This window comes from Carassius auratus, unplaced genomic scaffold, assembly GCF_003368295.1.
Source record: "Carassius auratus strain Wakin unplaced genomic scaffold, ASM336829v1 scaf_tig00009729, whole genome shotgun sequence".
Classification (NCBI taxonomy): domain Eukaryota; kingdom Metazoa; phylum Chordata; class Actinopteri; order Cypriniformes; family Cyprinidae; genus Carassius; species Carassius auratus.
The window spans coordinates 158328-174843 of NW_020524068.1; the positions used below are offsets into that span (position 1 = coordinate 158328).

The 16516-nt window shown below is 39.4% G+C and overlaps 1 protein-coding gene across 3 annotated transcripts in view; it reads right to left on the reverse strand.

Annotated features, from left to right (window-relative positions):
• Window positions 1-383: 383 nt before the first annotated feature.
• The window catches only part of LOC113072650 (integrin alpha-X), a 116468-nt gene continuing 100335 nt past the window's right edge, over window positions 384-16516 (reverse strand). Inside the window, exons 23-30 of one of the 3 annotated variants that reach the window (XM_026245627.1) lie at window positions 10455-10541; window positions 10282-10342; window positions 9782-9883; window positions 4235-4279; window positions 4018-4122; window positions 3789-3887; window positions 3478-3588; window positions 384-750 (exon numbers count right to left, since the gene is read on the reverse strand). In XM_026245627.1, coding sequence (XP_026101412.1) covers window positions 661-750; window positions 3478-3588; window positions 3789-3887; window positions 4018-4122; window positions 4235-4279; window positions 9782-9883; window positions 10282-10342; window positions 10455-10541 — 700 coding nt within the window. In that variant the 3' untranslated portion in view covers window positions 384-660. Of the gene's footprint in view, window positions 751-3477; window positions 3589-3788; window positions 3888-4017; window positions 4123-4234; window positions 4280-9781; window positions 9884-10281; window positions 10343-10454; window positions 10542-16516 lie in introns of those variants that run through there. The other 2 variants (XM_026245628.1, XR_003280325.1) reach the window with 2 other exon arrangements.

A 16516-nucleotide genomic window follows, 5' to 3' on the forward strand; every position in this document is an offset into this window, starting at 1 on the left:
TGCTGGGTCTCATTTGTTTTCTGAGAATCTACTGAACCTACTGGTAACTTGTTTGCCACGTAGCAATAAAAAAATATACGAAAAACCTTGATTATTCTGGTTAGTCACATTGTACTGCTATTATTTTGAACAATACTGTATATATATATATTATAAACAAAATATTGTAGTTTAGTCTTGCCTATTTTTCACATTCGATCAGATAACATTTTATGCTGTCATATGATCATGTTACAACCCTCAAATTTTACAATGTACCCCACCTACGGGGCATCTTGTCACATTTCACTTCAATTTTTTTGGGTAAATAAAGAAAAAGTATACACTGTATTTATGAAACAAAGCAAAACTTTTGTACTAGACAAGTGTAAAATTACTGTGGATAAAAATACAAATAAAATTTTATTCTGAACCCCATGTGGATTTACACAAACTGAGAAAGTCAAAAAGTGTTAATTTGTGCCCTGCTCTCCCCTGCCAAAACAACAGAGCTGGTTGATCTAGCATAAAACTTACATATTCTTTTAGTTTTTTGCTTTTTGTAAGTGAGGAAGCTGTGAACTACAGGGTTGATCTCTCTTTATTTATGTGTCCAGGTTGTCCATTAGATGCAGTACTCTCACCAGGGGTTCCTGCTGCAGTTTGGTCACTGCTGTAGGCCTATTGGACTGTAGTCAAATCAACTTCCCCGGCAGATGGTAATGCTGGGTTGTCTTGGTCATCAGAAGAAGTTGCTTTAAAAAAGCCCTTCTGGAAAATCCAGCAGTGCAAAAAAAAAAAAAAAAAAAAGATGTATGAATAATGGTAAATTAACAAAAACAGATCCACAGGACAAAAAAAGCCAGTAGTTTAAGATGAAGTGTGTACTTTCTATGGCACAAAGTAGAATTGTAAAAACAAGAAAATGCTTCACCACAATATATACACAAATATCACCAACTTCATACCACTGGAAAAGACTGTATTGCTGTGTTGAGCTGGTTGTCATGGTTATCATGTTTAATTCATTTTTGCAGTCCCATAGAGAATATGTTTACAGGTGTAGTAAGCCAACCCTGCTCTTGGGGAGCTACTAACACTAAACAAACATACTTGAACCCGCTAATCAATGTGTTAAAGGATTATCCGAAAATAACAAATGTGGGGAACATGGTTGGAATTGAAGTCTACAGGAATGAAGCTCTCCGAAAACAGAGATGACTACCCCCGTTTACACTCTTTAGGGAAATTAACCTTACACCAGGGCTCTTCAACTCCAGTCCTGAAGGTTCAATGTCCTGGAGACATACACCAATTTAACCCATTAAAGCCTGTATATTGTCACATTATCAGAAGATGATGACATAATGAGAACAACTAGAGGTTTATTGAAAGGCAGCTCAGAAAAGCAACAATGTAAGCATGTAAGTATGAAGTACAAAATGGTCTTGACCACTTATCTCAAATGTTAACAGTTTTTTGTTTCTACAATTAGCTTAGCAGATGAGTTGGGTGGAGACTGGAAAAGCCAACAGGATGAAAGTAGGTAAGTGTCCAGGGTGAGTACTAAGATAAGTCCTTGTTTCTTAGGCATAACATATGGCATAGACAAGACCAGACAAAGAGAGGACTATGGGAAATGGAGTTTGGGGTGAACAGGTGATAAGACCTCTGGTGACGAGCGGGAGGAAAAGCAGGGGCCAGAAATATAACAGAACCACACCCCTTACACCCCACCTCGAAGGAGCAGGTTCCAGATGCTCTAAAAACAAAACAGGAGCAAAGAAGGCAGAGCCAAAGTCCAAGCAGAAAGGAAAGCTGAAGTCCACCAACAATGAGGCAGGTGACCACCACGGCAGATCAAGCAGGACTGAAAAAGGGTTAATGACTGCCTTTGTGGTCATAACCGGACAAACAGCAAGCTTAGAGATAGGATCCCTGGCCATAACAGGACAGGCAATGAGCTCGGAGACGACCTCCTTGGTCAAATTTAGGCAGACAGAAGACTCCTTGGTCATATTCAGACAAACAGAAGATTCAGGAACGACCGACTTGGTCACATGCAGGCAAACAGAAGAATCAGGAACGTTCTCCTGGGTCGTATTCAGGTAGACAGAATATTCAGGGATGATTTCCTGAGTCAGCAGGCATTGTAATACATTCTCATTGGGATGAGTTTTGAGACAACAAAACTCCATGTACTCTGATTAGGGGCTGGAACTGAGTCTAGGGCCGAGCCAAGTCCGTCCTGATTTATGGTCTGGGAGGAATTCTAAGCACTTAATGACTGTAGGTAAACAGAGTTAATTCACTGTTACACATGTGCACTGATGAAGATGTAGGGGTTAGAGTGGGTTCTGATGCAGACTCAGAAATCTGGGATTGGACAAGACTCTTGACTACGATTGATAATATTAGTGAACTCGGCTGGAGCCGACATTTGAGTGCACTCAGGGGCTGGAACCAACACTAGAATGGATTCAGGGGCTGGAGCTGACACTGGAACAAATTCATGGGCAAACATACAAAGGGGTGATGGTGGATGAGTGGTGGTGGTGTTTTCATCAACCTCACCAACTATGAGGGAAATACCACCCAGCCACAACACATGGTTTATATACTGAGGGAGGGAACATGTGGTAGCTGTTACAGGTACTTGGCAAAAAAGATGGTCATTGACTCTGAGCCAGAAAGGAGTCTTCAGTGTGCCATTACTCCAGAGTACAAGATGAGTGAGTTCAATAAACTCCATTGCAAATTGGGCGGCCATCTGCACACTGGAATTAACTTTCAGTTAACTCTGGTCTTCTGCCACAATATCAGAAGAGGATGACACAGGGGTAATGCGAACAGCTAGAGGTTTAATGAAAGGGAATCCAGAAAAGCAACAATGCAAGCATGTAAGTATGAAGTTCAATGATGGCCTTCAGCACTGAAATTATAACAATGCATTGTTTTTGCAGGTACTGGATAGTTTAGCAGATGAATTGGGTGAAGACTGGAACAGCCAATAGGATGAAGGTGGGTAAGTGTCCAGTTTGAGTACTCGGATACTACTCGGCTTTCGTAGAGAGGTGCTGATGAAGGTAATCAAATGCATGTTTAGCGATCATGGAGTGTTAACTGGTGTGAACCAGAGAGGACTATATGTTTGTTAAGTTGGATGTAAGAAATGCTGTTTCCAGTCCAAGCCTAAACTTGTTTCACTTTAGAATACTCAAGAGCTGTTTATGAGCACTGTTTATTCATATTACACATTTAAGCTAAACATTTAAAAACTTATGGTGTAAACTACAGTCTCAGGTGATAAGACCTCTGGTGACAAGCAGGAGGAACAGCAGGGACTGGACACGATCTAAGCAGGATTCAACTGGAGTTGAAGAGCTCTGTCTTACAGTATTGAAAATGAATAATACATTTTAGGGTAAAAAAAAAAAATGACCCTTGAACTTCAACACAACAACTGTCAGTTGTACATATTTTGTGTTATGAACTGACTTTATACAGCAGTACAAAGATGATCGTCATAGCGATGAGTCCAAAAATGACCGACAGTGAGGCAATAAGCATTGCGAGAGTCTGAGATGGGACCTCCAGCTCTGTCACAATCTGCAGAACACAGAGAAACAGAACAGATGAAAATTGACTCCCAATAGGTCAAACATGCCTTCCATAGGTACCTTTAAAGTGGAAATATGTGTGTGTACATTTCCTATTTTACGACGTCATCAATGCTCATCCATTTAGATTTTATAGTCAGAACTTAAGTTTTTATAATCAGTGTTAGTAAAATGTTTTATTTTTCTTACAGAGAGCTGGTGAGAGTCATCAGAGGGATACTGGATGTACCTCTCATTGTCAAATGAGAGAAACGCCCAGCTGATGATCCTAACCTGTGAACCAGATGCCTGCAAAACAAAATAAGAAGTCAATGAGAGTCACCTTGCATATCAGAATGTAAAAATAAGCTACTTTGGAGACTATAAGAAAAATAGGTTAGTACCAATGCATTTGATATATCATAATACAGAATTTTACCTGCTTGCCTGAATTTATATTCCCAGTAAACTTGAATCTGATTGATCGATCAGTCAACAGCTGGATAGAGCAAACAATGAGATGACACACAGAAGCACTGCAATGCTGCAAAAGAGAAAGATACAACTGTAGTGACATTAGCACAAAAAAAAAAAAAAACTTGTACAGTGGAGTTAAGGTCTTAAAGATAAAAAAAAAAAAAAAAAGCTAATCTCACATTTGTGGAAGAAACTTGGTTTTCACAAGACGTACTGGTTCCATTCTAGTTTACACAAAAAGGGGAAAATGGTAGTGAGTCTTTCACAACACAAACAATTATAGATTTTTCTTTCAGTATGACTTTCAAAGACTCATTCACTTCAGATAGCAGTTTCTACACTTGAAACAAACTTTTGGTTCTTTTAAAATTAAATGGCCAAAGGGAAGTTTAAACAAAGTCTATCAGGGGAAGTCGGTTTCATCAGGAAGCCCAACATTCCTGTCCCCTAACAGTTTCAATCAATCAATCAATCACCTTTATTTATATAGTGCTTTAAACAAAATACATTGCGTCAAAGCACTGAACAACATTCATTTGGAAAACAGTGTCTCAATAATGCAAAATGATAGTTAAAGGCAGTTCATCATTGAATTCAGTTATGTCATCTCTGTTCAGTTGAAATAGTGTCTGTTTTAATTTGCAATCAAGTCAATGATATCGCTGTAGATGAAGTGACCCCAACTAAGCAAGCCAGAGGCGACAGCGGCAAGGAACCGAAACTCCATCGGTGACAGAATGGAGAAAAAAACCTTGGGAGAAACCAGGCTCAGTTGGGGGGCCAGTTCTCCTCTGACCAGACGAAACCAGTAGTTCAATTCCAGGCTGCAGCAAAGTCAGATTGTGCAGAAGAATCATCTGTTTCCTGTGGTCTTGTCCTGGTGCTCCTCTGAGACAAGGTCTTTACAGGGGATCTGTATCTGGGGCTCTAGTTGTCCTGTCCTCCGCTGTCTTTCAGGGCAGTAGAGGTCCTTTCTAGGTGCTGATCCACCATCTGGTCTGGATACGTACTGGATCCGGGTGACTGCAGTGACCCTCTGATCTGGACACAGACTGGATCTGGTGGCCACGGTGACCTCGGAACAAGAGAGAAACAGACAAATATTAGCGTAGATGCCATTCTTCTAATGATGTAGAAAGTACGGTGTTATGTGAAGTGTTTCCGGTTCCGGTTTACCTAATTAATGCAGCCTAAAAATCCTTTAACGGATTTGGATATTAAAAGCATATTAGTATGTTATGTGTATGCCAGGTTAAAGAGATGGGTCTTTAATCTAGATTTAAACTGCGAGAGTGTGTCTGCCTCCCGAACAATGTTAGGTAGGTTATTCCAGAGTTTAGGAGCCAAATAGGAAAAGGATCTGCCGCCCGCAGTTGATTTTGATATTCTAGGTATTATCAAATTGCCTGAGTTTTGAGAACGTAGCGGACGTAGAGGAGTATAATGTAAAAGGAGCTCATTCAAATACTGAGGTGCTAAACCATTCAGGGCTTTATAAGTAATAAGCAATATTTTAAAATCTATACGATGTTTGATAGGGAGCCAGTGCAGTGTGGACAGGACCGGGCTAATATGGTCATACTTCCTGGTTCTAGTAAGAACTCTTGCTGCTGCATTTTGGACTAGCTGTAGTTTGTTTACCAAGCGTGCAGAACAACCACCCAATAAAGCATTACAATAGTCTAACCTTGAAGTCATAAATGCATGGATTAACATTTCTGCATTTGACATTGAGAGCATAGGCCGTAATTTAGATATATTTTTGAGATGGAAAAATGCAGTTTTACAAATGCTAGAAACGTGGCTTTCTAAGGAAAGATTGCGATCAAGTAGCACACCTAGGTTCCTAACTGATGATGAAGAATTGACAGAGCAACCATCAAGTCTTAGACAGTGTTCTAGGTTATTACAAGTAGAGTTTTTAGGCCCTATGATTAACACCTCTGTTTTTTCTGAATTTAGCAGTAAGAAATTACTCGTCATCCAATTTTTTATATCGACTATGCATTCCATTAGTTTTTCAAGTTGGTGTGTTTCACCGGGCTGCAAGGAAATATAGAGCTGCGTATCATCAGCATAACAGTGAAAGCTAACACCATGTTTCCTGATGATATCTCCCAAGGGTAACATATAAAGCGTGAAGACTAGCGGCCCTAGAACTGAGCCTTGAGGTACTCCATACTGCACTTGTGATCGATATGATACATCTTCATTCACTGCTACGAACTGATGGCGGTCATATAAGTACGATTTAAACCATACTAATGCACTTCCACTGATGCCAACAAAGTGTCCAAGTCTATGCAAAAGAATGTCGTGGTCAATTGTGTCAAACGCAGCACTAAGATCCAATAAAACTAATAGAGAGATACACCCACGATCAGATGATAAGAGCAGATCATTTGTAACTCTAAGGAGAGCAGTTTCAGTACTATGATATGGTCTAAATCCTGACTGGAAATCCTCACATATACCATTATTCTCTAAGAAGGAATATAATTGTAAGGATACCACCTTTTCTAGTATCTTGGACAGAAAAGGGAGATTCGAGATTGGTCTATAATTAAGTAGTTCTCTGGGGTCAAGTTGTGGCTTTTTTATGAGAGGCTTAATAACAGCCAGTTTGAAGGTTTTGGGGACATATCCTAATGACAATGAGGAATTAATAATAGTCAGAAGAGGACCTATGACTTCTGGAAGCACCTCTTTTAAGAGCTTAGATGGTATAGGGTCTAACATACATGTTGTAAGTTTAGATGATTTAACAAGTTTATACAATTCTTCCTCTCCTATAGTAGAGAATGAGTGGAACTGTTCCTCAGGGGGTCTATAGTGCACTGTCTGATGTGATACTGTAGCTGACGGCTGAATGGTTGCAATTTTATCTCTAATAGTATCGATTTTAGAAGTAAAGTAGTTCATAAAGTCATTACTGCTGTGGTGTTGGGAAATGTCAACACTTGTTGAGGCTTTATTTTTCGTTAATTTAGCCACTGTATTGAATAAATACCTGGGGTTATGTTTGTTTTCTTCTAAAAGAGAAGAAAAGTAATCAGATCTAGCAGTTTTTAATGCTTTTCTGTAGAATATGCTACTTTCCCGCCAAGCAATACGAAATACCTCTAGTTTTGTTTTCCTCCAGCTGCGCTCCATTTTTCGGGCTGCTCTCTTTAGGGTGCGAGTATGCTCATTATACCATGGTGTCAAACTGTTTTCCTTAACCCTTCTTAAGCGTAAAGGAGCAACTGTATTTAAAGTGCTAGAAAAGAGAGAGTCCATAGTTTCTGTTACATCATCAAGTTGTTCTGAGGTTTTGGATATGCTAAGGAATTCGGATACATCAGGAAGATAACTTAAAAAGCAGTCTTTTGTGGTAGAAGTGATGGTTCTTCGATACTTGTAACAAGAAGTAGAATTTACAATTTTGGCTATATGAAGTTTACACAGAACTAAATAATGATCTGAGATAACATCACTTGGCTGAATAATTTCAACACTATCAACATCAATTCCATGTGACAGTATTAAATCTAGAGTATGATTTCGACAATGAGTAGGTCCTGAAACGTGTTGTCTAACACCAATAGAGTTCAGAATGTCTATAAATGCTGATCCCAATGCATCTTTTTCATTATCGACATGGATATTAAAATCGCCAACTATTAAGACTTTATCTGCAGCCAGAACTAACTCGGATGTAAAATCACCAAACTCTTTAATAAAGTCTGTATGGTGCCCTGGTGGCCTGTATACAGTAGCCAGTACAAACATAACAGGGGATTTATCATTAACATTGGTTTCTCTGGATAATGTTATATGAAGCACCATTACTTCAAACGAGTTATACTTGAAGCCTGCCCTCTGAGAAATCCTGAAAACGTTATTATAAATTGAAGCAACTCCTCCCCCTTTGCCTTTTAGACACGGCTCGTGTTTATAACAATAATCTTGGGGGGTGGACTCATTGAAAATAATGTAATCATCAGGTTTTAGCCAGGTTTCTGTCAAGCAGAGCACATCTATATTATGATCAGTTATCATATTATTTACAAAAAGTGTTTTCGTAGAAATGGATCTGATATTCAATAAGCCAATCTTTATCATTTGTTTATCCATATTGCATTTGTTTTTTATTTGTTGAACCTCAATTAAATTGTTAACCTTAACTTGGTTTGGACGTTTTTTGTATTTTCTAGTTCGTGGAACAGACACAGTCTCTATAGTGTGATATCTAGGTGAAAGAGTCTCTATGTGCTGAGAATTAACTGACCTCTGTGACGGGAGGCAGCTAGCAGACGGTCGGTTTAGCCAGTCTGTCTGCTTCCTGACCTGGGCCCCAGTTAGTCAAGTATAAACACTAAGACCATTTGCCATATTTCTAGACAGAAGAGTGGCGCCACCCCAGGAGGGATGAAGACCATCTCTTTTAAACAGGTCAGGTCTGCCCCAAAAGCTCGTCCAATTGTCTATATAACCTATGTTATTTTGTGGGCACCACTTAGACATCCAGCCATTGAGTGATGACAATCTGCTATGCATCTCGTCACCACGGTAAGCAGGGAGGGGACCAGAGCATATTACAGTGTCTGACATCGTGCTTGCAAGTTCACACACCTCTTTAATGTTATTTTTAGTGATCTCCGACTGGCGAAGTCGAACATCATTTGCACCGGCATGAATAACAATCTTACTGTATTTACGTTTAGCATTAGCCAGCACTTTTAAATTTGCCAAGATGTCAGGTGCTCTGGCTCCCGGTAAACATTTGACTATGGTGGCTGGTGTCTCTATATTCACGTTCCGTACAATAGAATCGCCAATAACTAGAGCACTTTCATCAGGTTTCTCAGTGGGTGCATCACTGAGTGGGGAGAACCTGTTTAATGTTTTGATCGGAACAGAAGAGCGGTGTTTTGACCCACGACTATGCTGCCTCACCGTCACCCAGTTGCCCTGCTGCAGGGGCTCTGCTGGAACCGGACAATGTACAGGAGTCCCTGAGCTAGACGCATCCAAAGCCATATCTAGAGGCCTAACATTCTTACTGTCCTCAATTAAAGTTTGGATGCGTGTCTCTAATTCTGAAATCTTCTCTGTCAGCCTAACTGTTTCCCTGCATTTATCACATGTGAATCCCTCATCAGCGACAGAGATATATAAACTGTACATGTGGCAAGAGGTGCAAATAACAATTGTAGGAGAAGCCATTACTCACCGTGCTTGATGAAATATTCTTACTGCAGTTGTTTGATGAACTTGTGGAAAACTGCACACACAATAACATTGTGTGATATTTGTGGCTGGTCATGAGGGTATAGTGAAGGTTATAACCATGTTATACCATGTTTGAGCAATACTAAGCTTCTCAAAAAGAAAAAAAAAACTAAGAAAAAAAATATGGATATTTTTTGAAGTTAAAGAACATTTAAATCTTTAAGATCCTTGTTTTAATACAAACACTTTGTGTAAATAGAGTAGGTGATTTGCTTTGTTTTGAGATGCCGAAGGACACATTAGTGTTCACACTCCAAATTAGATGAATTAGCCACTGTATGCATCCTTAATCACTTCTGACGGTATTCTGTGTGTACGAAATTGAAATGAGTTTATAAGATACAAATTTTCCTATTTAATGCTGTGCACTTGTGATCAGATCACTTGAGACAGCTTTTAATACCAAGTGTAAACTGACTAAAATGTGTGTAAATGGCCTGTCACAAACTCACTATTTCAAGAACAGACACATTCCATGAGAATCCTAAAGCCATCTTCACTGGAAACACAAAGGAAATATTCACAGGTACAGGCAGTTCTCCAATGTTCTCCACCTATTTTTTTTTTTTTTTTTTTTTTTGAGGATAGAGAAAGTAAAAGGTTATCAATTATTAAAAGACAGGAAATGGATGTATGGAGGAAAAAAAAGTCAATATGAAACATTTGCCACATATTTTTATTATTATTTACAGTCTAACTAACGATGTGGCTTTAGTCAACATTATTTTCTCTGCCTGTGTGGCCAGGTTAACATGAGAATATAAAGAGGAAACAGAAAAACTATTCCTTAGGTAGAGGAGCTTATTACTTTTGGATGAAAGATTACAAAAGACAAGGATTTGGAATAATATAGACTGATGAATAATGCACAATAAGACTAAGGGTCATTTTTTATTTTATGCTTCACTTAAAAAAAAAAAAAAAAAATGAATGAATGGAATGAATGTTTTACCATATACACATGCTCAAGTTGTGCACTGTTAGGATATTCAACAAACCGAGTTGACCCTCCACTGAAACATAAAATAAGTAACATTATTAAGAATACAAGTTACTACACTAAACTTTTAAGATCTGGAAAATGTTAACTAGGAAACACTTGCTCCACAAACTGTAAACACTTACTCATTTATCACAACATTAACAGGTAGTTTAACTACCACAGATGTAGTTGCACAATTATCTTGGGTTGTGTCATTGTTCTCATTTTTACTGTGATGGGCAGAAAAATCTCAGGTTAGTTCTGAAGAAACAGCAAATGAAGCAGGATTTTTATAAAGGTAATTAAAGTTGAAGTGTGTAAAACTTTTAAACTCTGTAGCACTATCAAAAAGTTGCTCTATTTGATCAGTCTGGCTCAGCAACCAATGGCAATTGGATTGTGTGAACAATGTTGGAGAGCACATTTTGAAAATAATTTTGGTAACACTTTCTATGAAGCCCAAGCTTATAACAAATTATAAATATATTCTTAAGGAATTATATATATATATATACTCACTGGCCACTTTATTAGGTACACCTTGCTAGGACCAAGTTGGACCCCCTTTTGCCTTCTGAACTGCCTTAATTCTTGAAACTTAATTGTGGCATAGATGTCACTGTTCATGGCCCTGTGCGTTCATCTTGCATCTCTGTCTGATTATGTACATCTGTTACCTAGCACGCAGCTTTGGTCTATCTATGAGCGCCAGCTGAAACTCATGAAACTTTATGTTTGGCTGGCAATCCTGGTTGTTTTGTCGATTCGTTAATTCTTGCCCTGTCTCTCTGTCTAGTTGTTGTTCTCATCTCATCTCATCCAATTGGTACTTTGTTGGTTAATTCTCACACACCTTGAATTCACCTGCGCTGAGTTGGAGTATAACAGCGGCTAAACTTTATTCCGCTGGAGTTTATTTCTTCCAACTTATCTCATTGCTTGCTATATATAAAATAAATGCTTTTTTTTTTTTTGCCCTCGCACTTGGATGTCGAGACTCAATCATTATGACAGAATGAACCGACCAGGATGGATCCAGCGAGCTCGGCAGAATTACGAGACCTTTTGACCAGCTGTAAGTCATGCATGGAGCACCAGGAGGAGCAGATGATGGCCATGTGCCGATGCCAGGAACTTTAAATAAATCCTCTTTTTCAGTCACCCATCTTCCATTAAGGCTGATATTGCATTCATTGACTTTTGAATTTGAGGCTTTAGTGGATTCGGGAGCGGAGGGAAATTTTTTTTACATTAATGTTGCTAAAAGACATGAAATACCCATGGTGGTGCTCTCTCAGCCCATCTCTGTGGTGGCGCTTAATGGTCAGCCTTTACCCTCCATCACGCACGCCACGGTCTCATTAAGACTCATGACCTCTGGACAATACTCTGTGGACATTGACTTTCTCTTGACTGACACTCCTGCTGCTCCTGTGGTTTTGGGGCAACGTATTATCCCCATTTGAACTGGGGAAAGAATGCTGTCTTGGCTTGGAGCGAATATTGTCATGCTTCATGTCTGTTGTCTGCATGCTCTCCTGTGTCTATTTCTGTGTTTCAGGATGATCACACTGACCTATCTAATGTGCCATGTAAGTACCTCAACCTGAAGGGAGTGTTCAGTAAGTCTCAGGGTTGCCTCTATACCTCCGCATCGTCCCTATGACTGTGCTATAGATTTATTATCAAGTATGTCTCCGCCTGAGCATCTGCAGGGGAAGTAATTTTTCACAAAATTTTATCTCCGTAATGCTTATAATTTGGTTTGCATAAGAGAGGGGGATGAATGGAAGACCGCTTTTAGTACCCCCAGGGTGCACTTTGTCAAGTAAAGTCACCTTTATTTATATAGCGCTTTAAACAAAATACGTTGCTTCAAAGCAACTGAACAACATTCATTAGGAAAACTTTAAATATCTTGTTCTTCCTTTTGGCCTTTGTAACACCCCTGCGGTATTCCAAGCACTCATCAACGATGTGTTGAGAGATATGGTAGGGCAGATCAGTTCATTAATGTCTACCTGGATGACATACTGATATTTTCTCATTCTCTCCAGGAACATGTTCAACACGTCAGGCAAGTACTTCAGAGGCTGTTAGAGAATGGTCTTTTTGTCGGGGTGGAGAAATGGGTTTTCCATGCACAATCTGTTCCATTTTTGGGATAAATCGTCTCGGTCGAGGGGGTGCGCATGGATTATGACAAGATTCATGCTGTGGTGAATTGGCCAACTCCAGATTCTCATAAGGCCCTACAGAGGTTTAGCCAGTTTGCCACCCCTTTGACTTCCTTAACCTCCATCAAGACTGCTTTCATATGGTCTAGTGCGGCAGATACTGCATTTTCCAAACTCAAAAGCTGTTATGTTTCAGCTCCCATCCTCATTGCCCCTGATCCCTCCCGGCAGTTTGTGCTGGAAGTTGATGCATCAGATTTGGGGGTTGGCACGGTTCTATCCCAGCATTCCCTCAGGGACCGTAGGGTGCATCCTTGCACATATTTTTTTTCTATATTTCATTGCTTTGGAAGAATAGCATCATTGGTTGGAGGGTTCGGGGGATCCTTTTGTCATTTGGACCGATCACAAGAATCTTGAATACATCAAGGCCGCCAAAAGATTAAACTCTAGGCAGGCTCAGTGGGCTATTTAGTTTGGTCGTTTTGATTTTTCTATTTCTTATCATCCAGGTTCTAAGAATATCAAACCGGACATGTTATCCCGTATTTTTGATAATTCAGAGCGCCCGTCTTTTTCCAAACCCATTGTGCCACAGAGAGTGTTTATTTCTGTAGTCACGTGGGAGTTCAAGTTGAAGGTTCGCACAGCCTCTCAATGGGTAACAACCTCGCACGGATGCCCACCGGGTCAGTTGTTTGTGCAAGAGGATTTAAGGTCCAAAGTTATCCGATGGGGTCATTATTTTAAGGTAGCTACCCATCCTGGGGTTAACCTCTTAGCCTGCACCCCGACGCCCTCGTCCACAAAGCCACTCAACTCGCACGTGTCAGTGTTTATGAATAGATTAAATGAAACGGGACAAATTTATTCTTGAAAATCTATGTACCATTATAAAGATCTAAGCCTCAAGCATCGACGACAGATCGCTGTTTTTCGATGGAAAGCTTATGAAGACTGTATTTGCTACATTTGTGTAAGCAGTACACATACAAACGTGAACAAAGGAAACTCTGTAGAAACCAGATCCGTCGTAATAACAAGTCATAAACACATCCACAGCTGTAAATCCCGGTTTAGTTAGGAAGGTAAGTGTTAGGGCTGTCATTTTTAAAAAAAAAAGCATTTTAGATTTTTAAGACATAAGTATTCATTGAATCCATTGTAAAGTCTATTTTCCATGTTTTAAAAAAAGATGTTTCCTTTATCAATGCCAAATAACAGACGGACGTAAAGAGAGCACAGGAAACGCACAAGTCAGCAATATTTCTTATTTATTTGGCATTAGAGCTGTAATCGGGCCTTAAAAGTTAGGCCCGACATGACCTGAGCGCGACAAGTACATTTTGATTGACAGCTTTTTAAAAGCCCGAACCCGTTTACAGCCTGACATTATTCAAATGTGCGCACGGTCGCAGCTCTTTTGCCTTTTGTCAAGAGTGAGTCATTTATATATGTTTTAACATAATTTATTAATAACTAATGTAGATTACACCACTTGGAAGTTGGAATAAAGAAATAAAATAAGTCCTCTGTAACATCGTTACATCTCGGCACTCTAAATAGACATAGGTTCATTGAACCTATAAATATACCAACGCACCAATAAAAACTAGTCTTTTTTTAATAAATTAAATTAAGATACATTTTAAATTAAGATGGGTATTTGGCAAATAACGAAATTAAGATAAAGGCTCCGGATTTGCTTCGCCACTAGCAGCTGACATTTTATAAAAGAATAATGCCAACATTAGCATATACACTCTGTCCACATTATGCATTATTAAGACTCAATGAATATTTAATTCCTCATTGTCATTAGGACATGTCCCCAAAACCTTCAAACTGGCTGTTATTAAGCCTCTCATAAAAAAGCCACAACTTGACCCCAGAGAACTTGTTAATTATAGACCAATCTCGAATCTCCCTTTTCTGTCCAAGATACTAGAAAAGGTGGTATCCTCACAATTATATTCCTTCTTAGAGAATAATGGTATTTGTGAGGATTTCCAGGCAGGATTTAGACCGTATCATAGTACTGAGACTGTTCTCCTTAGAGTTACAAATGATCTGCTCTTATCATCTGATCATGGGTGTATCTCTCTATTAGTTTTATTGGATCTTAGTGCTGCGTTTGACACAATTGACCACAACATTCTTTTGCATAGACTTGAACACTTTGTTGGAAGTGCATTAGCATGGTTTAAATCGTACTTATATGACCGCCATCAGTTCGTAGCAGTGAATGAAGATGTATCATATCGATCACAAGTGCAGTATGGAGTACCTCAAGGCTCAGTACTAGGGCCGCTACTCTTCACGCTTTATATGTTACCCTTGGGAGATATCATCAGGAAACATGGTGTTAGCTTTCACTGTTATGCTGATGATACGGAGCTCTATATTTCCTCGCAGCCTGGTGAAACACGCCAATTTGAAAAACTAATGGAATGCATAGTCGATATAAAAAATTGGATGACGAGTAATTTCTTACTGCTAAATTCAGAAAAAACAGAGGTGTTAATCATTGGGCCTAAAAACTCTGCTTGTAATAACCTAGAACACTGTCTAAGATTTGATGGTTGCTCTGTCAATTCTTCGTCATCAGTTAGGAACCTAGGTGTGCTACTTGATCGCAATCTTTCCTTAGAAAGCCACGTTTCTAGCATTTGTAAAACTGCATTTTTCCATCTCAAAAATATATCTAAATTACGGCCTATGCTCTCAATGTCAAATGCAGAAATGTTAATCCATGCATTTATGACTTCAAGGTTAGACTATTGTAATGCTTTATTGGGTGGTTGTTCTGCACGCTTGGTAAACAAACTACAGCTAGTCCAAAATGCAGCAGCAAGAGTTCTTACTAGAACCAGGAAGTATGACCATATTAGCCCGGTCCTGTCCACACTGCACTGGCTCCCTATCAAACATCGTATAGATTTTAAAATATTGCTTATTACTTATAAAGCCCTGAATGGTTTAGCACCTCAGTATTTGAATGAGCTCCTTTTACATTATACTCCTCTACGTCCGCTACGTTCTCAAAACTCAGGCAATTTGATAATACCTAGAATATCAAAATCAACTGCGGGCGGCAGATCCTTTTCCTATTTGGCGCCTAAACTCTGGAATAACCTACCTAACATTGTTCGGGAGGCAGACACACTCTTGCAGTTTAAATCTAGATTAAAGACCCATCTCTTTAACCTTGCATACACATAACATACTAATATGGTTTTAATATCCAAATCCGTTAAAGGATTTTTAGGCTGCATTAATTAGGTAAACCGGAACCGGAAACACTTCACATAACACCGTACTTTCTACATCATTAGAAGAATGGCATCTACGCTAATATTTGTCTGTTTCTCTCTTGTTCCGAGGTCACCGTGGCCACGAGATCCAGTCTGTGTCCAGATCAGAGGGTCACTTCAGTCACCTGGATCCAGTACGTATCCAGACCAGATGGTGGATCAGCACCTAGAAAGGACCTCTACTGCCCTGAAAGACAGCGGAGACCAGGACAACTAGAGCCCCAGATACAGATCCCCTGTAAAGACCTTGTCTCAGACGACCACCGGGACAAGACCACAGGAAACAGATGATTCTTCTGCACAATCTGACTTTGCTGCAGCCTGGAATTGAACTACTGGTTTTCGTCTGGTCAGAGGAGAACTGACCCCCCAACTGAGCCTGGTTTCTCCCAAGGTTTTTTTCTCCATTCTGTCACCGATGGAGTTTCGGTTCCTTGCCGCTGTCGCCTCTGGCTTGCTTAGTTGGGGTCACTTCATCTACAGCGATATCATTGACTTGATTGCAAGTAAAAACAGACACTATTTCAACTGAACAGAGATGACATAACTGAATTCAATGATGAACTGCCTTTAACTATCATTTTGCGATATTGAGACACTGTTTTCCAAATGAATGTTGTTCAGTGCTTTGACGCAATGTATTTTGTTTAAAGCACTATATAAATAAAGGTGATTGATTGATTGATTTAGTTATCATTTGACAAACCTTTACTC